At 42.3% G+C, this 25,939-nt stretch overlaps 1 protein-coding gene across 7 annotated transcripts in view; it reads right to left on the bottom strand.

Moving 5' to 3' along the window:
- The window catches only part of KALRN (kalirin RhoGEF kinase), a 739,094-nt gene that overhangs the window by 206,021 nt on the left and 507,134 nt on the right, over nt 1–25,939 (bottom strand). For 6 of the 7 annotated variants that reach the window (XM_034786199.1, XM_034786196.1, XM_034786193.1 and 3 more), the window contains exons 17-27: nt 22,674–22,892; nt 19,430–19,579; nt 18,230–18,344; nt 15,433–15,548; nt 13,589–13,711; nt 10,211–10,393; nt 8,431–8,549; nt 7,010–7,076; nt 5,176–5,285; nt 1,352–1,421; nt 376–465 (exon numbers count right to left, since the gene is read on the bottom strand). In XM_034786199.1, coding sequence (XP_034642090.1) covers nt 376–465; nt 1,352–1,421; nt 5,176–5,285; nt 7,010–7,076; nt 8,431–8,549; nt 10,211–10,393; nt 13,589–13,711; nt 15,433–15,548; nt 18,230–18,344; nt 19,430–19,579; nt 22,674–22,892 — 1,362 coding nt within the window. The remainder of the gene's footprint in view (nt 1–375; nt 466–1,351; nt 1,422–5,175; nt 5,286–7,009; nt 7,077–8,430; nt 8,550–10,210; nt 10,394–13,588; nt 13,712–15,432; nt 15,549–18,229; nt 18,345–19,429; nt 19,580–22,673; nt 22,893–25,939) is intronic. The other variant, XM_034786195.1, reaches the window with a different exon arrangement.

Here is a 25,939-nt window from a genome sequence, read left to right as displayed (position 1 = left end):
TCACTTATTGTCAAGTTTAGGCAAGTGTTTAGTAAGTTTTTGCAGGATTGGCTTTTTATCTTGGAAATGTTGTGAGAAGAGATCCCTTATTGGATTTTGGCACTTCAAGGTATAAATATAATGAGCTCAGATTCTCTTCTTCAATTTTGTCACTGGAACCAGGAGACCAGAGGAAATTTGAACCATCCAGAACCTTAAAGTGATTTGATTCTAAAATCAGATGAAGGTTCCCATAAGGATTGCTCAATCCTACTAGGACCAACTTTCCCCAGTGATGAAGACTGCACATCACACAATGCACATATACATCATCCAGCGGGAAACCATTATGTGACAGAGTGTGCGCTCTGATGGAGAGCGTCAAGAGTTGCTTACATCAAAGAAAGTCCCTGCATGTTCCAGGATGAGCTGGCTGGAATCAGGCTTGTTTTTGCAGTAGGTGACATATATCTGAAATTTATCTGCCTGTGAAAACAAACATCAAGGGAAAAGCAAGATAAGCTATTGCTCTGCTCCCACAATCACCCATTAAGACTGAGCAGAATAAATACATGCAGTAAACCATTCCTCTTACTGTAATGAGAGTCTTGCAGGTTAAATAGAGCAATTAAAGGCAAACTGTGTTCTTCCAGCTGAGGAATACGAGGTGCACCAAATATTAAACCTGTATGCTTTTCTTTAACAAATCTACAGGTAACATCGGAGACAAGGCTCCGGCAAACGTTTTCAGCTTTATTCTGGGGTACTGAGTAAGTGTTAGACTCTGCACAGACCAATCCCCTACAGAAGATGGGCCATTTAACAACAGCTTGTTGGTAAATCATGAACAATGTCTGAAAATATTTACTCCTGCCTTGAAGCATTGTTACAGAGTTAAGGGCTACATTTTGTCACAAGGACACGGTCCACCACTGTGATGCCACAGAAACATCTCAGGGAAGGAATTATGGCTCAGGAATTCGTTACACAAACATCTACTCTGGATACCTGAGTGCTGAATGGGGCCACAATGCCCTCCCTACACTTCCCCTTGGCTCCCAGGGGAGGTAGTAATTTATTGTTGGCCTATATCACTTGTCACCCAGGCTGGCTCAGCTGTGTTGGCCAATGAGTGCAAGAAAGCTGGGGGCAGGGGAGGGAGTCAAGGCTCTAGTTTCCTCTGCTGCAGGGAAGGAGCAAACAGGGAGACAGCATAGAGCTGTGTTCCCTTTACTTCTCTGTGCGAATGTGCACTCCAAGTCACAATGTAGCTCTAAGTGTCCTCTAGGAAAGTATCATTTGCACCAATCTCTAGCTTGCTTCTGTTTGGGTTTGAGGAGATAATAAATGGTGAAGCAGGAAGCCTCATTACCCAGGTGACAAAGCAGTGACCCACGTCTTCAGGCAGTTGTTCATATTTCTCTAGTTCTTTCAGGAAAATGCTGAAAATGTGAGAGACAGCTAGAGTTAGTTACTCTGTATATCTGAATAGCTGCGCCATGCTAGGATTACTCTTAAAAGTATCTGTGTTACAAAGCTAATCAAATGCGTTTTATGGCCTGACCACCGAAAAAGTGTGTTACTGCCAATGGATGCTTTTTTTCTTTGAACACAACTGCTCCATCTGAAACGTTTGCTCCATGGCTCAACAACAGATAAAAAGATGATAATCCTTAGCACTGGGATAGTGCTGTAGAGGCAATGAAGTGCTGTGCAGGCATGAACTAATTCATCTTCACAGCAACCTTGTCAGGGAGATAATATTTAGAGTGGGGCGGGAAACAGTCTTCCCATCTGTGAAAATTTCAAAAACTTTCCCATTGCGCATCAGGACAAAACAGGGAGAGAGGAAGAGAGACAGAGAGAGAGAGAGAGACCCACCCCAAAAAAACCAATAGCCCAGTGATTAGAGCACTCGCCAAATTCCAGTCCTTGCTCTAATTCAGGCAAAGCAGGGTCTTGAATCTGGGTCTCGGAAGTCAAAGATGAGTACTTTCACCACTGGGCTATTACGGAGCATTTCTCACTCTCTCGGAAGCCTGAGAAATCTTCCCAAAGAACGTTTCATCAAAACCATTTCCCATGAAAAGTTTCAATTTCAATGAATTGGCATTTTCTGTCAAAAACACCTTTTGTTGAAAAATTCCCAACCACCTCGAGTAGCATTATCCCTATTTTACATATGGAAAAATAAGGCAGAGAAGTTAAGTGATTTACCCAACTCTACACAGTGTGTCAGTAGCAGAGCAAGGATAGGAGCTCAGAAGTTTATGGCTTCTGATCCTGAATTAAGTCCACTACACTACAATCCCTCTATAGTATTTTAGGCTAAATTAGGCAATGAATTGAGGGTGAGTCTCAAGTTATCAGCCAGGGCCTTGGGACTAAACTCACGCCCTAGGTCAGCAATGCAAGGGATGTTCATCCTCTGCTGAAAGATGGAAAATTTCACATCACTCAAGTTACTCCTCTGGCTTTGGAGAACGCCATGTCCAATGCTTGGCTGCAATGAGGGTTGCTGAACAGAATGAACAGGAGGGTGTGAAAACAGTTGTATGTGCTGTGCACTATTGTGTTCTACAATAGCAAATCCTATAGGATCCCCTGGATACAAACATCAATCGCTGCAAAACAAACATAACAGGTGGGAGGACACCACAATGGGAGAAAGGGGAATTGGAGTGAAAGCCAGACAACCTCATTGTTCAAGTAAGTATCAAATGGGGGCGGAGGGAGATCTCCACTATGAAGTTTGGGCATTTTAAGTGGTCTAGTAGTTTATATATCCACAAGGTATAGGACATTTTTCATGTAATACAAATAGTTTGACTCTACCATTCTGGTTCATTTTAAAGCTGACTGCACAATCCGTGAGCGATATGGTCTCTGTTGGACCATATCTATTTATGTTCTGCACTGGTTTAAGATATCACGAGTTCCACTTTATCTGACTGAAGCGCAGACAATTCCTTAGGACTGCAAAGTGTTGTTTTGATGTGTTTGCTTCTAAGATTGCCTCACTTTTTGATGTATAATTTGAAGACTTGATTTGAATTGGAATTATGGGATCCAACGTCCTTTGGGTGTTGTGTATATAACTCCTATTGCATGCACATATACATTAAGGGAAGAATAAGTCTGAATGCAAATCTGATTAATGTAAAGGGTATAGTACCAACCTGATGTAGGGGAAGCTACAGGTTAGCTGTAAGTATAGGTGGCAGTAGGACTGGCTACTGTATTTCTTAGGGCATGTCTTCACTAGCAATGTTAAAGCACTGCCGCGACAATAAAAAAACCACCTCCATGAGGGGAGTAGCTCCCAGTGCTGGGACACTGTCTACACTGCCACCTTACAGCGTTGAAACTTGCTGCACTCAGGGGGGTGTTTTTTCACACCCCTGAGTGAGAAAGTTGCAACGCTGTAAAAAGGCAGCGTAGACAAGGCCCTAATCTCCCATTGACCATTCCTTCTGTTTCCAGCCTTTTCCAAGAGATGATATGTTTGACAGGCAAGATTCCAGACTTCTATTTAAATGGTTGACTTTACTGACTTCATCTCAATACAGTAAAGTGATTGGATTTACAGATCAAGCAGTCTGTTGTTCTCATCCAACTTGGCTAAATCAGGTCCTTGAATCAGATAGGGTTTGATTCTGTGCCAATGACATCAATGGCAAAGTTCCCATTGACTTCACTGATTTAGGACCAGACTGTTGATGCTCTGTTTGATCCATGTAATATGAGAAGATCTTTATCAGGTTGGATAAATTTGGCATGGATGATTAAATCTGGCAGACCTTCAGTGGGTTCCAGGTGGGCTAAGAGTACAAGAGAGTCTCAGACTTTTAACAATAAATTAATCTAATTATTCCGAGATGATAACAATGATTGTTTTGCTTCTTGAGACCAGCTGGATAGAGATTCTATTTCTCTAATTTTGATTAACTTCATTTGATAACAAGCGTCTCACTGATTTACATCAATCAGTTTATAACCTGAGATATGTGTTGCGTGGCTAGTATGGAACCAGGGATCTGGGCTTTTAACTTCTAAATAGGGAAAATTTTATGATGATACACATATGGTATATATGCTCTGCAACTAGGCCCCATTTTTCCCATCTCTAAAACTGAGGGAATACTACATAACTTTTTGGTGCCTGGTTTTTCCCAAAATGGGGATAATAATACCTGCTTCACAGTGGTGTGAAGCTTAATTCATTAATATTTGTACAGTGCTCTGAGATACTTAGATGGAAAGAGCTTATAAGACTGCAAAGCATTATTATTATATTATTACGGTAAGAGCTGTTTTATCCGTCACTTCACCAACCAAAAAGCTCTATAAACCGGCGTTTCTGATCTTCATTGAAATGCCAGTTTATAGTCCGGTTGGCGTGAGGCCGGCAGGGGGTTGGGGCGCAGGAGGGGGTGTGGAGCGCGGACTCTGGGAGGGAGTTTGGGTTCGGGAGGGGGCTTGGGGCCCGGGAGGGGGTGTGGGGTGCCGGATCCAGGAGGCGCTCACCTCGTGTGCCTCCCTACAAGTGGTGACCTGTCCTGGCTGCTCCTAGGTGGAGGCACAGCAGGTGGCTCTGCATGCTGCTGCTGACCCACCCCTGGCCCAAGCGCTAGCAACGCAGCTCCCATTGGCTGGGAACTGCAGCCAATGGGAGCTGTGGGGGCGGCGCCTGCAGGTGGAGGCACTGCGCAGAGCCACCTGCTGCGCCTCTGCCTAGGAGCAGCCAGGACAGGTTGCCGCTTGCCGGGAGCCGCCAGAGGTGAGCGCCCCCCAGATCTGGCACCTCGCACTCCCTCCTGTGCCGCAACCTGCTGCCCCACACCCCCTCCCACACTCAAACTCCCTCCCTCTTAGTTAACTGGCATTTTTCACTTACCAGCATCCCCCATTACCCCAACATGACGGATAAAACAGCTTTTATTGTATTACTAGTCTGGCTTGCATGTCTTTAATCAGCTATAAGCAAAGTTTGAATAAAGTTTTAATTATTTTTACAAAGACGTAAACAAGGAAACAGTCAGTATTCCCCAGGTTTGGATCCATAACTCCATGCCTTTCTACAAATACTACTGTACCAGTTCTCAGCACACATTATATATACGTTCAGAATGATTTGGGGATTTTTGTTTTGTTTTGTAATCAGTGAACCTTCTTGGACACATTAGGAAAACCTACTTGTTATGGAAGTCATAAATCTCCTGAATGTTGCCAAAGATGATATGTTCTTTATTAAGAATCCCAGGTGGTATCTCCTCCACTCCACTTGTCATTTCCCAAAGGTAGGTCTGTAAGACACAAGAAATTCTTAGCACCAAGAAGTGCGAAGCAAAAGAACAGAACTTCCTGTTTTCTTGCCAAAGGCACAGATTGACAACGGAAATGTGCGCTTGGAGATTAAACACATAATCTGAAAAGAAATAAAATGGAAATGCTCCAATGACATGAAAAATGTCTCAAGAAATTCAAAGTGCTGACACAGAGAAGGAAGTCTGAGGGGGAACTGAAATCATGCCGACAAAACCAGATCTCACTGTCTCTCCGAATGCTCACTGCTGATGCCCAAATAGAACTACAGACAGAAAACAGTTCAAAGGTAAGATGAGTTCACAACTTCAAGACCAAAGCGTTTAGCATTCTATGCATAAAGCCACATTCTAGATGTAGGAACTCGAATGCTAACCTCCTTCTGTCAGGTTTACCTTGTTTACTGTCCTCAGTATCACAGATCTACTCAGAGGAAACCCTTAAATAGAGTTTGGCAAACTATTTACAACAAAGTATTTACCAGTGTGATGCAGACCCTTTTTCTGTTCACAGATTATCCAGGCACAGATTTCAATTTTTAATGAAATGTTATACTGTACATAAATTATTTAAGGAATGTTTTAAACAAACAAATTTCAGTCTCTGGACTTATTCATGAAGTATTTGCTATTCATAATTACCTAGTTATGCCATGTGATTGACCACCATAGACTCATAAACTTTAAGGTCAGACGGGACCATCATGATCATCTAGTGAGTCTGACCTCCTGCACATTGTAGGCCACAGAACCTAACCTGCCCACTCCTGTAATAGACCCATAATCTCTGGCTGAGCTACTGAAGTCCTCAAATCATGATTTAAAGACTTCAAGTTACAGAGAATCCGCCATTTACACTAGTTTAAACCTGCAAGTGTCCAGAGCCCCAAAGTCACATGGAAGTGTTTCTACTCTTTGAATGGATGAATGAAGCTTTTAGAAATAGAGGAGTGCTCAGACTGTCACTTGGGGTGCACATATTTACACACCGACATATTCATAAGAGTATCTGCAACACTTTCTCTTTTTGGCGATGTAAAAAAAAATACCTCATTCTACTTCTTCCACAACTCCCACCCATAGGTACTGACTCAGTGGGTGTTCCAGGGCTGGAGCACCCATAGAAAAAAAAATAGTCAGTGCTCAGCACCCACTGGCAGCCCGCCAGATCAGCTTCTCTCCCTCCTCATCAGCGCCTCCCGGCTGCTGGTGGGCCCTGCCAATCAGCTCCTCAACCACCCTCCCAGCGCCTCCCACCCACCAGTGATCAGCTGTTCAGTGATGTGCAAGAGGTGCTGAGGAAGTGGGGGAGGACTGTGGGCAGGAAGAGCAGGGGAGGGGGCAGAATGAGGGTGGGGTATTGGGGAAAGGGGTAGAGTGGGGGGTGAGGCCTGTGGCGGAGCGAGGCTCGAGCCTCCCCCAGGAACTGAGGAAGTTGGTGCCTATGCTCCAACCAGTGGAACCTGATTGTCTGCACTCTCCAGCCCTGCCTCTTTATCTTCCCCTAAGCACCACTGCAGGGGGCCAGAGACGCTGAATTGAAGGTAACCTCCTACCTGCCTTAGCACCCTCTCACAGCCTCCTTCCAGGTGCCAGTCAGTGTCTGACACTCAGGCTTTATTGCACAGCCTGGAACAGCACAACTATATGCAAGGATGCTGTATCATTACTGCGAATACTATGATCTTACAGGGCAAAGAACTTACCTCTAAACATTCATGTAAGTCTCTGACATAAGCTTTTTCAGTCTGAAGCAGTTCAGCCATAATGAATCTGGAAGGAGGAAGGTCTTTCAGTCAGCTTGTACATAATACACATTTATGGCATTACTAAAGAGAAAAACTCTCTTGTATATTTGTCATAAATCAGTGCACTTCCACTCTAATTTTCACCTAACTAGTATTACCTAGGCTCTATGGGAATACAAATAATAATAATCATACCTTCCAAATTTATGCATAAAATACCACTTATTTTCTATTCATTTGGGACCCATCTTACATATAGTATAGTTCCACATTTTAAAAAACAGCCTTCTGGAATAAAATCCAATTACAATGCATTTCTCCAATCCTTTGGTGTGTTTTATCTATGGTCCTGAAGTCCTGAGTCATGTGACTCCTACCAATTGTACTGGAGTTTTGCATACCTAAGGACTCTGAAATTGGCCCACACCACCTACATTTTTAGAAGTATCCACTATTTATGGGCAACCTTGTGTCACTTATGTTGAGTAGTACCGTGATTTCAGTAGGACTATTTGTGGAGTAAACTACTCAGTGTCAGGTTGGCACACTCTAGCCCTTTAGTTGGCTTAGTTATTAGGTGCCCAACTTGAAGCAAAATGTTGATTTTCTGTGGTTTTGAGCAACCACTGCTCCAGCTGAAGTCAATCAGAGCTTGGGATGCTCAACGCCTCTGAAAAAAGTAGGCCCTAGGTTTCTCAAGTTGTGCACCCAAAATTTTGAAAATTTGGGCCTATATTTTGTAAAACCACAAATATACCATTCCCTCAAACTCAAACAACTTCTTATACAGTCCCTTCATCACACTTAATATTTGATAAATGATTAAACTCAGAACCTTAACACATATGAATTAAGCCAAAATGTGTGCTCTGAAATTACAGCTTTTCCCTATTTTAGCCTGGCCTCTAAGACTTTTAGTTAAACACTATGAGTGAAATCCTGGCCCCACTGAAGTCAATGTCACAACCCCCCTTAATTTCAATGGGATCAGGATTTCACCCCCATCTGATCATAAAAGGTTAATTGGGAAAGTGTTTGATTGCACATATACATATTATTTTAACTTTCTCTTTTCCCTTTTATCCACCCAGAAAGACCTTAGTGATAATGAGACTCTCAATTATTATAACCAGCATGTACTAATCTACTTCCCTGATTCACTCCTTAGCCTCTCTGGAAATAATTAATCACAAAGAAATTCAAACTAAATCTTTTGAAATCACTCCAACCTACAGTCACAATTTCTATTCAAGCTCATATAGACATATCTCCACGGCCCCACAACTGGCTGGAATTACGGAGTTGTTAATATTGGTTGTGACCCTGGGAAAGGGTCATTTCATGTGCTGTGTTATTGCAGTGTGTGTTTTGGCACATACTCTTTCTTTCTGGCTGATTTCCTTTTTTCTTCATTAACTTCGTGATTTGCATCTCGCAGCTTCACCTCCCGGTCTGAAAGACTCGCTGGAATGATGTCCAGTTCCAGGTCCTTGTTATCCTATAAACAGTAACAACACAGATTTTAAATTGGGTCTAATCCTGGTGCTACGTAATGGCAGCACATTCACAAGACTAAGTAGATAAAAAGGAATAAAAATAGGACAAAACTGCCAAAGATAAAATGAAGCAAATTCAGAGATAAACAGAAGAATTAAGGAGACCAAGCGAGAGAGACATCAACAGCACCCTTTATTTATGCTTCACCTAGAGAGAATTTTTTAAAAATTGACTGACTATGTATTAATAAGGTCTTTATCATTATGTCTATCTAGGAACAAAAGTGGAGACAAAGAATTTAGGGCATGGCTACACTTGCAGACGTAGAGCGCTTTGAGCTAAACAGCCTTCGTAGAGCGCAGTAGGGAAAGCGCTGCAATCTGTCCACACTGACAGCTGCAAGCACACTGATGTGGCCACATTTGTGGCACTTGCAGTGGCATTGGGAGTGGTGCATTATGGGCAGCTATCCCAGCATGCAAGTGGCTGCAACATGCTTTTCAAATGGGGGCGTGGGGTGGAGTGGAACAGGGAGTGTGTTGTGTGTATGTGGGGGGAGAGAGAGTGGGTTTTTGGGGGGCTGAGAGCATGTCAGCATGCTGTCTTGTAAGTTCAGACAGCAGCAGACCCTCCCGCCTCTCTCGCTCACATACAGCATTCCACCGTAATGGTTGCTTTGTCTTGGAGCAGATAAGCATGCCGGCTGTCAGAAATGGAGCTTTGAAAGGGCATATCCGCATTCCTGCAGTGATTCCGAAACAATGACAAGAGTGGCCACTTGACTTAAAGGGATTATGGGACATTTCCGGAGGCTGATCAGAGCGCAGTAATGCAACACCCCGTTCACACTGACCCCCGGGTGTTGTAGCCAAGGCGTATCAAATGTTATTCCACTCACCGAGGTGGAGTACCAGGAGTGCTCTAGCTCCGGAGTCAGAGCATTCTACGTGCCTTGCCAGTGTGGATGGGTAGTGAGCTAGGGTGCACAGGGCTGCTTTAACGTGCTTTAACTCGCAAATGTAGCCAAGCCCTAAATCTGCTTACCTTACACCTAAGGGGCTAAATTAGTTCAGTAGTACTTTACTCCACAAATAGTGCAATGATTGGAAGCGAGGTATTATTCCATGTAAAGATATTTCATCTCTAGCCTAAGATTAGATCAATTTGTTTTAAAGGGACTATTCACCTGAGTTAAGAGAACAGAATCTGATCCCCAATCTAAGTCAATAGGTATTTATCCTATAACGTGTTCAGAAAGAAAGGCCTCTTACTAGTTCCTTACAATACCAGGTTCAATACCTGCTTTCAATTATCTTCTGTCCCTGGCATTCCAATCTAGACAGTGATTAGCAAGGGTGCGTAAAACAGAGGCCTTGAACGTGCCTTTAAATTATGGGTTTGCTGGTGATGACTCTGTGTCTTTGCTTCTTTACGATAAAATTAACTTGGATTGTTTTACCTGATTGATCTATTACCCACTCCTCCCCAGTATCCATATAATCTCCCTGTATTATGGGCGTAAGTATTTGTGTAGAAGGCTCTTCCTTCTCATCTATGACTCTGTTAGCCTATTGATCGCCGATGAGTAGCTTTTTCTCTGTAGGTAGAGCTGTTTCTGGATTGGTTGGTATAATATCAGAGAAGGACATTGACTTACAGTACCTCTGTATTGATTCCAAGGGCTTTTTCCAGTGAGTAGCGGTATTTCCCCATCCTCAGAGAGAAGTCCCGATAGCGTTTGTCAACAGTGGTGACCCATTTCCTAATTTCAGCAGCATGTATATGTCCTTTTTCTATAAAGCTGTCAGCCAGCTGTATGAGAAGCTTCACTTTCTCCTTGGTTTGCTGCCCAAAACATGGTCCATGGTTATGACAGGTTTATTATTATTTCCTTTGATTTTAATTCACACAGCAGCCAGATGCAGTTCACAATCTTACACATACTAAAATAAAGACTATTTCATAATACGTACAGTCCAGAAGCTTTAAACTCCCGCCTGTCCTGCAGCAAGGCAATGCCATTTTTGCAAGGAAGACTCAGTGTTAATCAATGGAATTCACCTTGCAGGGTGGGAAATCCCCTGCATGAAATATGGAAGGTTAAGGCTCCACAACTGTACTCACAAATGCATAAAGGAAAAATATGATGAAAGGTTGATAGACCTTTTCTTTCTTAACCTATTACTTCTTGTTTTGATGCCATAAATCCTAGCGAAATATCAAATCATTGTTTGTAATGGCTGTGATTTTGGACAATGGATAACATTTCAAGTTTCCCATCATAATATATACACAATCATTCTGAATCCATATTTAGGTAACTCTTTTAAACATTTTGTCATCAGTACTTCAAAACATCAGCTGGGGAGGTGGGATTGAGTCATTGATTTCTGCTTTAGATTTGAATCTGAATGAAATTTCTGGCATGTTTGTGTGGTTAGATGTTGATAGATGTTTGGCTGTGTGTGTGTGTTCCCTGTGTGTGCTGCCCCAACCCTGCACAGACAGCTGGCACAGCAGACCTCGAGCAAACCACCCAATGACCACAAGATCCATTAAGGGACGAAGGCACGCAGCCAGGTTTATTGTTGACAAAGCACGGTACTAGTATCCCGCAGACTCTACCGGACCATTAATACATGTATGCCTGTAACAATGGACGCAGCTCAGTCAGTGGTGGGACTTTCCACTGCTCCCTAGGCTTGCCAAAGATACGCCCTCTAAGATACATCTTTATACCCCGATACAAACAAATTAATACTGCCCCCTGACATCACTAGTTATCACCCACCATTTTGTATATGTTAGTTTGATTAAAATATTTCTATTATGTACTGTCATCCTGACCTTATCTTTTAGGAGGGTTCAGTGTGTTCCTGTTATCTTTGGGGAATGTTTTTGTACCATCCTTGATATCAGGATGTTCTAGTACCACTTGATACCGGGATGTGTTTGCATAAGCAGTATGTGAATAGCATTTCTTAGGAAAGTGTATTTCTGCAATATTAGCCCTGTTCTTGCCAAATTCTGTGAGCAGGTCCTGTGCCAGGCCTCTAATACAAGGGCTTATGTCTCAGGCTCTCTTCCTACTAGTTTGAGTATGGTTTGATCAATTATAGAGGTTGCAGAGTCCTACCCAAGTACTGGATCCAGATGTAAAACAATGCTCTAGTTCTAATCAGATTAAAAACTAAAAGGGTCCCAAGATATAAAATTCATACCCAGACTTCCAACTTCTTCAAGTTCTATTCTAGTCAGGGTCTTTTACTGCCACAATCACCATGGGATCTGGTGTTTATGGATGTTTCAGATCTGGGGTTTTGGCTCAGTCCATTATAGACAAATGAAACAATAATTACATTTAGAGCTGGATTTTAAGTCTGGATGCCAAACTCCCCCCAGAAATTGAAGGTGTCTGGAGGTAGTATGTGGGCCCGGTCTGTCTGTGGGGAAAACTGCTTATAAAAGCAAATGTCTAAAGTATACAAATCAAATTGAGTTCCATCGGTGACTCAAACATTAATCTTCCGAAACAGAGTAAGAGTCAATCACATCTCCAAAGTACATCTGCCTTCTGTCCTGAAGAATACTGAATAGCCTGCTTTTCGAAGGTGAAGGGCACCTGCAGCTCTCTCTGAAATCAAAAGAGCTTCAGAAGCTTGGCACCTCGGAAAATCTAGCCATGAATGTACAAATGTATGTTTTGCTCCGCAAAATGTCCAGGAGATTTCAAACTTAAAGGCAGTTCTAGAAGTTTCACTAGCAAAACACATGAATCAGAGAGTCTGTGGCCACCTCAGTAGCACTAGAAAATTAACTGAGGCAGGAGTAGCTGTGAAGATTACAAATTGTTTCATTAAATTCAATTTCACCCTGTAAGAAGGGCATGTAATTCACAAAACTATCAGTGCCTTTGCTCTTGCATCTTCACCTTGGACAAGAAAATATTGTGGTTGGAAAATGGCTCATTGACATCTTATTTCTGGGAGGGCATACATTTTCCAGTTGCTTAAGGCACTGAAAACCTCTGAGAGCTGTTGCTTTAAAAGAACCCTGCCTTATACCCACTTCTCTCTTTTGTCATTAATCCCCATTTTCACAAACAACGTATTCACAAACATTTATAAGAAAAAGAAGGGAAGGAGGATGAACATGAAGTCTGTGATAGAAGCCCACACAAACATGGACATTCACACGAAGAATTAAGGAATATCAATTTCTATACACAGTGGATTGAGGATGCATAACACTGAGGCTGGTGCCCTGCTGCAGTCAGGCTTAGCAATTTAGATCCTTATCTATGACTGTTAATATCCTTGTGAATTCAGTGTATTTTCTGTCTCTAAATTAACTTCGGTTTGGATTAGTTTGCCTGAAGCAGTTCCAACCCCATCATCGATCTATGACAACCCCAGATTCCACTGAAATGCTCCACAGAAATTAATAGATTCTTGCTAATGAAGCTCAGGATACAACAGAACTAATCCTGGGAATTTACAAACCCATTCATTAGAAATACTTCAGTGGGATCAATGGAGCACTTCTAATGAATAGGATGGTCATGAGTAGTCAGTCCAAAGAGAATCAATTAAACAAATTGCAATAGTAATTACAGAAGGAACATCCATCGAGGCCAAGGTGACCTCCGCTATGTTAGGCTAAACTAACTATTCAATTATTTTTTACAAAATTGTTTGTGGCGGGAGTTTCACTATGTCTAAGTTAGGAACTTGATACCTGTGAATTATTCCTTGTACAAATCAGCTCGCCCTGCTTTAGAGCAGAGCAAAACTACCCCATCTCCAAAAAAGACAGCATAAAAATCCCCTTTTTGTGCCCATGACTGGTTAAAAAATGGTGTGTCACAGTTCTCAAAAGAAAAAGTTCCTTCCTGGGTCAAGAATGTCAACAGCAGATTCCAGAATCTGGAGAATATTTATTGCACAGTTCTAAGCCCCTGAAAAAGGGAGTGTGAAATAGGAACCATAACCACAGGCTCACAAAGGCAGATGCCATAATTAGAATGTTGTTACTGTTTACCTTGGCGGGTACTCTGAATTCCCCATATTCTTTCAGGAGTTCCTGAGTTTCTTCTGCTGATTCCCCTGTGGAATTGTGAGTAGAGAGGTAATATTCGCCTGTTTCTTGGATCCAGTCTAAGGCCTGGGAATGGCAAAAGCAACCAAAGAAAATTAAAAAATAGGTCTGTGTATTTCAAGAATTAATCCTTTTATGAAAACTCTTACAAATGAAGGATCTCGGTTCCAGTGGGACCTTGTGCTTTGTGTATTAAAACATACTCTAAGGACACATCAAGAGAACCCATCAGTTAACGCAGATGGCCAGCTTCAGAGGGGATATGTAAAGTGGCATGATTTGCCCGTGAGTGAGTTAAGAGATTTTAACTGAGAGTAACTTACATGTGGAGGAAAAGATTCTCTGGTTCAGCCACACTATGTTCAGTGGCTAAACACAACCCAGGGATCCCCCTTACAAAGGTTGAATCTTGAGGGAGCCAAAAAGCCTGGGTTTCCAGCTGCTTTGTACTGGCAGGATGGCACAGTGCATCTGGAGTGGGGCCAGAAAGGAGGCTTGTACTAGGAAAACCAACTAACAGGAGAATGAGCGAGAGTCCTCCCCACCCCAACTCTTACACCTATTAACCTGCATTTTCTTATATTGTTCAGCCTCCTCGCATGCAAGTTGCACAAATGTAAGGCCTGATTCTCCATTGCCTTGCCCCTTGTTTAGTGATTTATACCTGTGCAAAGGGGGAGAGAAAGGATGAGAGGAAGGAATGTCCAGTGGTTAGGGCTTTAACCTGGGATTTGGGAGACCAGGGTTTAATTCCCTACTTTGCCACTGAATTCCTGTATGGCCTTGGACAAGTCACTTGGGTATGGCTACACTGAAATTAGACACTCCTGGCTAGCTCGTGCCAGCTGGCTCGGGCTAATGGGCTGTTTGGTTGTGATGTAGATGTTTGGGCTCGGACTGGAACCCAGGCTCTAGGACCCTGCTAGGTGGGAGGGTCCCAGAGCTCCAGCTGCAGCCTGAGCCAGAACATCTACACAGCAATTAAATGACTCCTTAGCCTGCGTCTGGTTAACCAGAGTCAGCAGGCACAGGCTAGCTGCAGGTGTCTAACCCTATGTGTCTCTGTGCCTTAGGTGCTCATCTGTAAATCAGGGATGACAGTACTTCGTTACCTCACTGGGGGTTGTGAGAATAACAAAATTTAAAAAAACATATTTTGTGTGGTACCCAGATACTAAGGAAATGGATGTCATATAAATGCAGAAGATAGACAGATAGCCTGATCAGAATTCTCCTGTCATTCACACAGTAAGCACTTTGCACTACTATAAATAACTACAGAAGGCCAGCCACTCCCAGTCCCTATTCAAGCCCAAATTAATGCTGTTAAGTTCGCAAATGAATTGTAGCTCTGCAGTTTTTCTTTGAAGTCTGTTTTTGAAGTTTTGTTGAAGGATGGCTACTTTTAAATCTGTTATTGAATGTCCAGGGAGATTGAAGTGTTCTCCTACTGGCTTTTGTATGCTCACTACAAAAGCAATTTTCCCTCTCTTGGTATTGACACCTCCTCATCAATTATTAGGAGTGGACCACATCTACCCTGACTGAATTGGCCTTGTTATCACTGGTTCTCCACTTGTAAGGTAACTCCCTTCTCTTCATGTGTCAGCATATCTATGCCTGTATCTGTAATTTTCACTCAATGCATCTGAAGAAGTGGTTTTTTACCCATGAAAACTTATGCCCAAATACATCTGTTAGTCTTTAAGGTGCCACCAGACTCCTCATTGTTTTTATAGATACAATGATGTATAAAAACCCCAGACCGGACTGGGTCATTACAGTACCTGTTTGGCACTGCGTTCAAAGACCACGTACTGTTGGCACTGATCTAATCTCCGTTTCTTCAAAGTCCAGAAGTGAAGAACCCGGTTCTCTCTCTGCAGCAGCTCGCTCAGAATGGCTGTGGAGCCAAGCAGAATGGCTCTGTAAGTGGACGCAGACATAAACCAACAAAGACTGAGCTCATTTCTCTGTCACCAGAGTGAACTTGCAGGAGTAGAGCCCTTCAGAGCATCCTTCTTAAACAAAACAGTGAGTTAAAAAAGGCTGGTGAAAAAAAATACAAAACAAATTTTGTGGGATTTTCTTTTCAGTTGAAAAATCAAAATTAGTAAATTTAGTAAAAATTAAAGAGTTTCAGTGTTACCGGGCATTAGTGACTTTGTGTGGGGGACAGAGAAAATGCCAAAACAGAGTTTCAGATTGAGTTAGATTTAGTGCCAACATAACTTGATGCACTATTGTTGCACCTTCATTGAATGTTCTATCCTGCTGCTTCACTCAGGGGCCTGGAGTGATGGAGACAGGAGAAGAAAAGATTCACTTCTACTCTATTCTGCCTGGTGGAGGGCTCGAGACTGCCCAGCATCTTGGGCCGAGCAGGGGAAATGACATTTTAGAGGTGTCAAGTATTTCTGCAGAATTTAGGGAGAAATCAGGTTTAGTCCTCAACAGAAAATGGTGTCCCACCTCTACAGATATAACGAACTGGTGAAGTTCCATTACACAAGGGGCATAAGATTTGAAGAGCCTGTGAAGGGGATGGAGACCCCTGAGAACAATGTGCAGCCCTTTACAGTGAACTTTGGTTTGAGGGGGTAGAGATAGGACCTGTGGATCAGCTATACATTGATTCACTTACCTTTGCTCCCCACGGAGAGGAGGTGGTATGAGGGCATTATGGAAATGACTGTAGTCTCAAGCAGGGCCGGCTCCAGGCACCAGCTCAGCAAACAGGTGCTTGGGGCGGCCACGGGGAATGGGCAGCATGTCGGGCTCTTCAGCAGCAATTCAGCGGCGGGAACCTCGGTTCCTCTCAGAGGGAAGGACCTGCCACTGAAGTGCCGCCGAAGAAGAAAGTGGCGCGGTGGAGTTGCCGCCGATCGCGATCGCGGCTATTTTTTTTTTTCCCCGCTGCTTGGGGCGGCAAAAACCCTGGAGCTGGCCCTGGTCTCAAGGCCAAAGAGCAGCTCTGCTGCTGCCCTAAGGAGGTATATGTTTTCTCATACCTTGCCATCTTTGCCAACCCAGGCTATATAGACTTAATACTGGGGACTAGAACCCAGGACCTTCATAACCAAAGCACTGGCCTCAACCTCTTGAGCTAAGAGAATGACTAAGAGCAGGTGTTACATCCCACTTGAGAGGGATGTAACACACTTAGCCAGTGTGTCACACATACTAGTTTAAAAGAAAAGATTTGCTATCCAGACTCCCCGTTAGAAAAAGTTGAAACGTTCATTTTGACATTTTCTAAATGAAATGTTTCAACATTTTAATCCAAAACCACTTTTTGCTTTGAATCTTACTTCCATGTTGTTACTTTTTTTAAAAGGTAAAAACACCTCAAAACAAAATGAAATGAAACATTTTGTTCAACCTGTAATGAATTTTTTAAATTTTTTCAGTTAGCTGAAAAATTCAAAAACATTTCATTTCAGATTAATCTAAAATGAATTTCCCCCCTCTTTTTCGGTTTGGCCGCTGAACTGAAAAACTGATTATCTACACGCTCACGTAAGGACTACACACTAGCATAATGTTAGGCATGTATTTATGTACTTTACTGAATCAGGGCCAAAACAACTTGGCCCATCATTTTTCATAGATGCAGAAATCACAGAGTGACTAAATATGAGATTAAATCTGGCACCAATAGAAAAACTAGCATCCATAGAAAGAAAAAAGTGTCTTTTGTAATGATCAAAGGCATTTTTATGCTCTTACTGAGTGCAAATAACCCAGGTTCCTATGCTCTTGTTATTAATCTATATAATGTCTGCACTGCCATTAATCTACTCCTTTCTACAACTTCACAAGTAATTCAATAATAAAAAATTTTGCTTAGTTCTGCAGATTCACTTTGGCTCACCTTAGCAGCACCTTACATGATTGCTGGGGACAGATTAGTAACTGTTCGATTAAGAGGGGGGGGAATAGGAGTGGAAACACAGCCAAAAACTTTGACTATATCATCATGTTGCAACAATGTTCTTTTGATCAAGTGAAAGAGACTAGTGAAGGACAGGACAGTTGGTTAGTGCTTGCTGTGGCAGCGTGATTTGGAATACAAAAAATGAATTGATACGAGTTGCATTCCGATGACAAGCATATTTTGATTTTGATTTTCTGCTCATCTTGGCAGGAGAGGAGTGTATTGAGATCTTATACTTGATTTGTGTCTATTCATACTTTCATGGGTTTTAAGGCCAGAAGGTATTTATGATCATTCTGTCTGACCTCCTGTGTCACGCAACTCATGGAACTGCACCCTGTCATTCCCATAGACTTCATCCAAATGAGAGGAGCCACAGAGCAGTGTCTTTCTGTTGTCCATTTAACATTCACCAGAGTTAGTGTTTTATATGAGAAACTCAGTCTAATGGAGAAAGGAACTCCTTCATAAAGATCCCAAGATGTTGTTGTTAAAGTTATCGATAATGGATGTTGTTTCAGTTATAGTAAGTAGTAAGCTTCTGGGCTCCTTTATGACATGTCTAGAAGCCTTAGGGTGATGAGAATCTGACATCTAGGTTTGTGAGAGAAAAAATCTTAATGCTGCCATTGCATCAATGCACCAACCTTTCACTTGCTGCTCAGGCCCCCTGGTATGGCTTGCTACTCCAGGCATGCTGACGTTGTTCCTGTGAATGTACTTGAGGAATACTTCAGCGTTCCTTCGTGCTAATGTGCAAGCCTATGGAAAACCCCCCAGAGAAGAGTTACCATTGCAAAAGTAAAAATAAAACAAGAGGAAATTTATTAAATAATGAGTTTTTCTCTTGACCTCCAGAAGCAGGTGCTCATACATGAAAGAATTCTGGAGAACAACATCTGACAGTCACATGTTCCACACATCACCTACTAAACTAACAATCTCATGGATGGTGTATTACACAGTATTAACTATACCTGGATATTTAGAAACAATGGCTGATTTAATTTCCTGAAGCAAATTAATTATGATAATAAAGTAATTGTGCAAAGAACTGGTACAGAGCATACATTTTTAATCTAGCAGAAATCGACTGATAAATTTATGAATGTGATTGTATGATAGGGTTGCCTGCGATAACAAGGACTGAACTTGATGACACAGGAGGCCCCTTCCAGTGCTATGTGCCACTTAATGCCTCATGAAATTTGCTCATTGCATACCACAATGAGTGATCTAGATATTTCACTTTTTAAGATTGGCCTATATGAGTAGTTTCAAATAAGTATAGTCATTTGTAATGGGTGGCAGGCTCTTAGCTAGTTGACATTCAAGCCAACCAGCTCAGCAGCTCATATGGTGTAACACCTGGATGGCAGGCAGAAAGCCCAGAATCAACCCTGGTGCTGCCCTGTGGAGGTGAAATCTACTTCATGCATCTCTAATTCATTAGTTACATGGAATTCTAAGCATTGTAAATAAGCACATATGAAATGCCTTGTACTATCGGGTATTTAAAACTTTCACAATAAATAATTTTGTGAACAAATAATATTTAGCGCTTGTGTAGCAACTAACATGCTCCAACTGTAATGCAAACATTCCCTAATTAATCCTTGCAATGCCTCTCTCAGATAAGTATAACTATCCCCATTACACAGGTGGGAAACTTGCCCAGAGGTTACATAGCAAGTCAGTAGGAGAGCTGGGATTAGAATTTAGAACCTCCCGCCCTGCAAGTGCAAAAACATTGCTCTAAACTGCTCTGCCTACTATAATAATACTTAATAATCCTGTTCTTCCAAGCCTGAAAGAGTTTCCGAGCAATTACAGAAGTAAGACTGGACCTTGAGAAAAGCCTCCTTCTGTTCCAGATGCTTGCTGATAAGGGGGATGACATGGTCTATCTCAGCTGCTGGTCCAAGTTTATCCCGACCTCCGCACCAATCTTCATCCCTTCTGTATTCCTGTTCCAGACTCTCCAGCACACTGCACACCTGAAGAATGGCCCCAAAACACAGCAGCTCAGTTACTGGAGTCATAATCAGCAACATAAAGATTCATTAAAAGCTGATGAGCTCACTGTTAGACCAGTCAAAAGTGTTTCACAGATAAGTATTTGTGATCTCAGTCCATGGGAGCAGTGCCATCAGGGAGTGTTGGATATATGGGTGCAAAGGGCCTCTTCATAGAAGGCCCTATCATCCATTCTTCACACTAGGGATCCCTGCAATTTGGAGCTGTGGTCTGTAACTCATCCTGATTAAGGAGGAGAAATCCTACTCCCCCCTAAGGAATAACAGGTGAGAAGCCCTGAGGTTTATACTGGGATAGAGTTCCATCCGGCCCCAGAAGATCATTCAGGAAATGATCCCTATTCAGGAAAGGTGCTTTGACATGTGCTTAATCCCACTGAAGTCAACAAGATTTAGCACATGCTTGAAATTAAACACATGCTTAAATACTTTCCTGAAACAGAACCTAAATCTGGAATTCATTTTCTTCAGCTGCACATTGGGCCTTGTCTGTGGCCAGTTTCTGTAACAGTTGTTTGGAAAAGGTTATAGTTGAAATTGGTGTAACCCCTCAGTGTTGATGCGGTTACACTGGTATAAAGCTGCTTAGCTCTAGTTTACTCTGGTAAATTTACCGGAAGGAGCCAACTAAACCCCGCTAGTTAAACAGTATGAAAACAGTGTGCAGAGCAGCCCTTAACAGCAACAGAGCTTTTGCTACTGTGAAGAGACTGCATGCGGACAGTGACAGACTGGGATTCTAAGTGCCCTACCACCCATGTGCTAAATCCCATTGATGTCAAAGATATGGCCTTCAAACGTTCTCCCAAGTTCTCAGTGAAGTTGGGTTTGACCATGTTCACACGTTCTTACACACTTCCCACTAATATTCATCTGAACAAGGCTAATGTTCAGAGGAAGCTTCTATTTGTGAGAATGTCTGTGTGCAAATGTGCATGTTGACACAAGAACACTTATTTGCACAGGAAGCGTGCCAGGTGCTGTACACAGAATAAGCATTTGGCTTACCTGCTTTTTATTTTGGGGTTCTTGAGGGCATCGAAATGTTTTGGAGTACTGGCCCTGAGGCAATTAACCAAACAAGATGAACAGCGTTGTGTACATGCCTTTCGCAAACAGGACTGCCTCATATATGCAAATGTCATTACTCTTTGTTACCATGATGAGGAAAGATTAGCATAAAGTCTGTTGTAAACACAGTCAGGAAGGAACTAGGATAACTTTAAATCAGGGGACCAGAGGGGTAGCCAGAACAGCTGCTGTGGAACAGAGTTATGGAAAAGTTCAAACATTTGTTACAATTCCCTAGCTCCAGCATCTCTCCCACAGCTGCTCCCTACAGTGTTCCCCACTCTCTTTCTGAGAGTATTAAAGCCCCAGTTACTTATTCAGGCTATCCTCCTGTGTATAAAAATTATTGTCATCTAATCAGGAAACAGAAACACCATGTGACCTAGATGACCAATCAAATAGTCTGATTGTTGATGAACGATTACTTGCAGAGAACAGTTTGTGAGCTGAACTATCTTTACACCAAACATTCACTGAATAAAAGCAACCAATGAGCAAACTGCTGGACATGGCAATATGCTCATCAACAACTTGCAAGTGGAAAAGGGTCTCGATTTGACAAATAAACTACATATATTTTGGCCAGCGCGTCTCACTGCATAAGGCACCAATGTGTCCCTCAGTGGGTTTTTTTCTCAGATCCCTTTAGCAGCAGTAGCTCTTTTCAACCCAATGTATACTAAGGATAGTAACCGGGTTCAAAAGTCTTGCCAGCCAAAGGCACATGTAACAAGGTTTGCATTTACATTGAACATGGTTACAAATGCATTAAACAAACCATGTTGGAGACTAGCCAAGGGGTAGTTTGTAACATGGGGGGTTTAGAAAAAATCCCTGTCCATAATGGACGAGAAACTGTGCTACCATCAAATCAACTACACCCATTACAGGGCATGGTTCCGCTCCTAATGTGGCAGGTCCTGACAGGGCCTGTCTGGCACTCTCAACTGCATGAACTAACTGCATGTGAATAATACTGCAGGGGTCAATGTAAATCACTGTTTCCTTTTGTATACCCAACCCAAAGATATGCAATGTCCACGCCAGCACAAACTGCATGATTGTGCTAAGTTAAACCATGCAATGCCATCTGAACATCCACATGAGAAGCCCTGGGGTAAACAGACCTAATTCCCATTGACCTCAATAAAAGTTGCACTTGTTTATGCAAGGGATGAACTAGTCCAACCATACCAGAAGCCAGTTCGCATGCACTTTGCAATAGAGGCAGAGCTGATATATGATTCTTACCATGGTCTACATTGTCTTGCCCTGTACTACTGGATTAGGAGTAGCCACTCTATAATTTATTTCCTTATTTTTTTGGTACCAGGATGCCTAACTAGGATTGATTCTTCTGGCTAGGGCCCATCAAAAATTGTAAACGTTAAGTGGTAGCAATTTAAAAGGAAAGAAACAAGCAGAGCCCTTTTAAAAAATGTTTGAAATTAAATAAAAAAATAATCTAAATTCTAAACAAAAATATTGTGGTTTCAGGCTCTTTCCCTCCTTCATCCCCTTTCTCCTTCCCTTTTTCCCCCTGGTGGAAAGGGAGAGAAAAAATCCAAACTCAATATTGTTCATATCATTTTAATGAAAAGAAGAACGGGGGTGGGGGAACAAAAGTTTTCATATAGTTCAACCTGACATTTATCAAAAAGACCCTTTCAGATGCAACAATTTTGACCAGCTCCACTCCTGGGTTTTGTGCCTGATATTCCAGACTCTCCATCCATACCTTGGGGACTACTCAAGATAAGGTGGAAGAACCCTAAAGCTGAAGCTCTGTGCTATGCCCCAGAAAGCTATCATGGCCTGCAACTGTGAAAGGGGATTGGGAGCCAGTCAAGGTCCTCTGCAGATTAGAGAGTAACCAAGTGACTAGGAGGCAGATGGCACTAGTTGGTACAATCAAGACCTTTCCTGTTTAGGTTGGGAACCGGCGATGTTAGTGTATATACTAGGACGATATCGTTCAGCTCACCTGCTCAGAGGTTTTATAGAAAGCAACTGACGCATTGACCAGCTTGAGCCTGTCCTCCATCTTCAACATCAGCTGTTGCCAGTGTAATGCCACCTTTTCAGCACACTCACGGATGGCATCAGCATCGTAGTGCCCAGCCTGGAGCAATACTTCAGCCTTCTGCTGTACCTGCAGAGCACTCTGGTGTGTCTTCTGTAAGGAAGTGGCATGAAAGAGGGACTGTGTATGAGGGGAGGAAAAAGAGGTTTGTACAGATGTACCAGGTGTATGGTAAAGAGATGAAGTGAGGTGTGAGCATGGAGATGCGAGAGAGTGAAACATTTTCAGATAATTTTCTAGAATTAACATTTATTTTTTATAAAGCACTTTGGTGCACCTTATTAACACAACACGTTGTTAGAGCAGGAGCAGCAAGCACTGGCGGATCTATGGGTAAACTCCATCGATTAGCTACTGCCACTATGACAGTAACCTAGGAATCCTGATGGAATTACACCCTTTTTGGTACCCAAAATTCAGCTAATGGCAATCAGGAGCCATATCCGGCCTCCACACAGTGCCTAATGCTCCCCACTCTGGAGCGAAGGATGAAAGCAATCAGTTAGCAAACTAAGGGCCCGATCCTGAAACATTTAAACTCATAACTTTACTCACATGAGTATTTCCATTAATATAAATGGGATTATTCATGTGAGTAAAGATATTCACTTGCCCAGGTGTCTGTGGGATCAGGCCCTAATATTCCAACCCATCAATTCCAGAAAATATGAAGGTGCCTTAAAGGGACCATTATCTCTTTTAATCTCTGAAATGGCCATGCAAAATGTATTATTATTAATAATAGTGTTATTTCATAATTAGGGCTTCTTTTGGGGGGTTATTAATTTCATTTTTCAGGGTTAATTTTTAGCAATGTTTGAGTTTTATGTAGCTGTCCAACAATTAGGGTGTTGGTACATACTGTAATGAGGAACGTATATTATATAAGTTACTCGTTACAGTAGTACAGGGGTTCTCAAATTTCATTGCACCGCGACCTCCTTCTGACAACAAAAATTATTACAGGACTCGGGGGGGGGACCGAAGCCTGAGCCCACCCAAGCCCCGGCACCCTGGGGCGGGGAGGCAAAGCCAAAGCCCCATCCTCCCAGGCCGGGGGGCCAAAATTGAAGTCCAGTGGCTTCAGCCCCAGGCAGGAGGCCTGTAACCTGAGCCCTGCAAAAATGAGGGGGTTAGTTAAACAGAAATTAAAAGGTACAGTGACTAAAGTGAAATCCCTGCAAGGTGCATGGGCGCTTTTTAAAGACACCATAATAGAGGCCCAACTTAAATGTATATCCCAAATTAAGAAACACAGTAAAAGAACTAAAAAAGAGCCACTGTGGCTTAACAACCATGTAAAAGAAGCAGTGAAAGATAAAAAGACTTCCTTTAAAAAGTGGAAGTCAAATCCTAGCAAGGTAAATAGAAAGGAGCATAAACACTGCCAAATTAAGTGTAAAAATGTAATAAGAAAAGCCAAAGAGGAGTTTGAAGAACGGCTAGCCAAAAACTCAAAAGGTAATAACAAAATGTTTTTTAAGTACATCAGAAGGAGGAAGCCTGCTAAACAACCAGTGGGGCCCTTTGATGATCGAGATACAAAAGGAGCGCTTAAAGACGATAAAGTCATTGCGGAGAAACTAAACAAATTCTTTGCTTCAGTCTTCATGGCTGAGGATGTTAGGGAGATTCCCAAACCTGAGCCGGCTTTTGTAGGTGACAAATCTGAGGAACTGTCACAGATTGAAGTGTCACTAGAGGAGGTTTTGGAATTAATTGATAAACTTAACATTACCCAATAGTTCTGAAAGAACTCAAATGTGAAATTGCGGAACTATTAACTAGGGTTTGTAACCTGTCCTTTATATCGGCTTCTGTACCCAACGACTGGAAGATAGCTAATGTAACGCCAATATTTAAAAAGGGCTCTAGAGGTGATCCTGGCAATTACAGACCGGTAGGTCTAACGTGAGTACCGGGCAAATTAGTCAAAACAATAGTAAAGAATAAAATTGTCAGACACATAGAAGAACATAAATTGTTGGGCAAAAGTCAACATGGTTTTTCTAAAGGGAAATCGTGTCTTACTAATCTATTAGAGTTCTTTGACGGGGTCAACAAACATGTGGACAAGGGGGATCCAGTGGACATAGTGTACTTAGATTTCCAGAAAGCCTTTGACAAGGTCCCTCATCAAAGGCTCTTACGTAAATTAAGATGTCATGGGATAAAAGGGAAGGTCTTTTCATGGATTGAGAACTGGTTAAAAGGCAGGGAACAAAGGGTAGGAATTAATGGTAAATTCTCAGAATGGAGAGGGGTAACTAGTGGTGTTCCCCAAGGGTCAGTCCTAGGACCAATCCTATTAAACTTATTCATAAATGATCTGCAGAAAGGGGTAAAAAGTGAGGTGGCAAAGTTTGCAGACGATACTAAACTGCTCAGTATAGTTAAGACCAAAGCAGACTGTGATGAACTTCAAAAAGATCTCACAAAACTAAGTGATTGGGAAACAAAATGGCAAATGAAATTTAATGTGGATAAATGTAAAGTAATGCACATTGGAAAAAATAACCCCAACTATACATACAATATGATGGGGGCTAATTTAGCTACAACAAATCAGGAAAAAGATCTTGGAGTCATCGTGGATAGTTCTCTGAAGATGTCCACGCAGTGTGCAGAGGCGGTCAAAAAAGCAAACAGGATGTTAGGAATCATTAAAAAGGGGATAGAGAATAAGACGGAGAATATATTATTGCCCTTATATAAATCAATGGTACGCCCACATCTTGAATACTGTGTACAGATGTGGTCTCCTAATCTCAAAAAAGATATACTGGCACTAGAAAAGGTTCAGAGAAGGGCAACTAAAATGATTTAGGGGTTTGAAATTAATAGGCAGCAGGTTTAAAACAAATAAAAGGAAGTTCTTCTTCACACAGCACACAGTCAACTTGTGGAACTCCTTACCTGAGAAGATTGTGAAGGCTAGGACTATAACAGTGTTTAAAAGAGAATGGGATAAATTCATGGAGGTTAAGTCCATTAATCATCAAAGGGGTAGCCGTGTTAGTCTGGATCTGTAAAAGCAGCAAAGAGTCCCGTGGCACCTTATAGACCAGGGGTAGGCAACCTATGCCACACGTGCCAAAGGTGGCACACGAGCTGATTTTCAGTGGCACTCACTGCCCGGGTCCTTGTCACCGGTCTGGGGGGGGGGG

Source organism: Trachemys scripta, chromosome 11, assembly GCF_013100865.1.
Source record: "Trachemys scripta elegans isolate TJP31775 chromosome 11, CAS_Tse_1.0, whole genome shotgun sequence".
NCBI classification, from domain to species: domain Eukaryota; kingdom Metazoa; phylum Chordata; order Testudines; family Emydidae; genus Trachemys; species Trachemys scripta.
The sequence above is the reverse complement of the archived record's forward strand: the minus strand, read 5'-3'. Positions and strand labels throughout refer to the sequence as shown.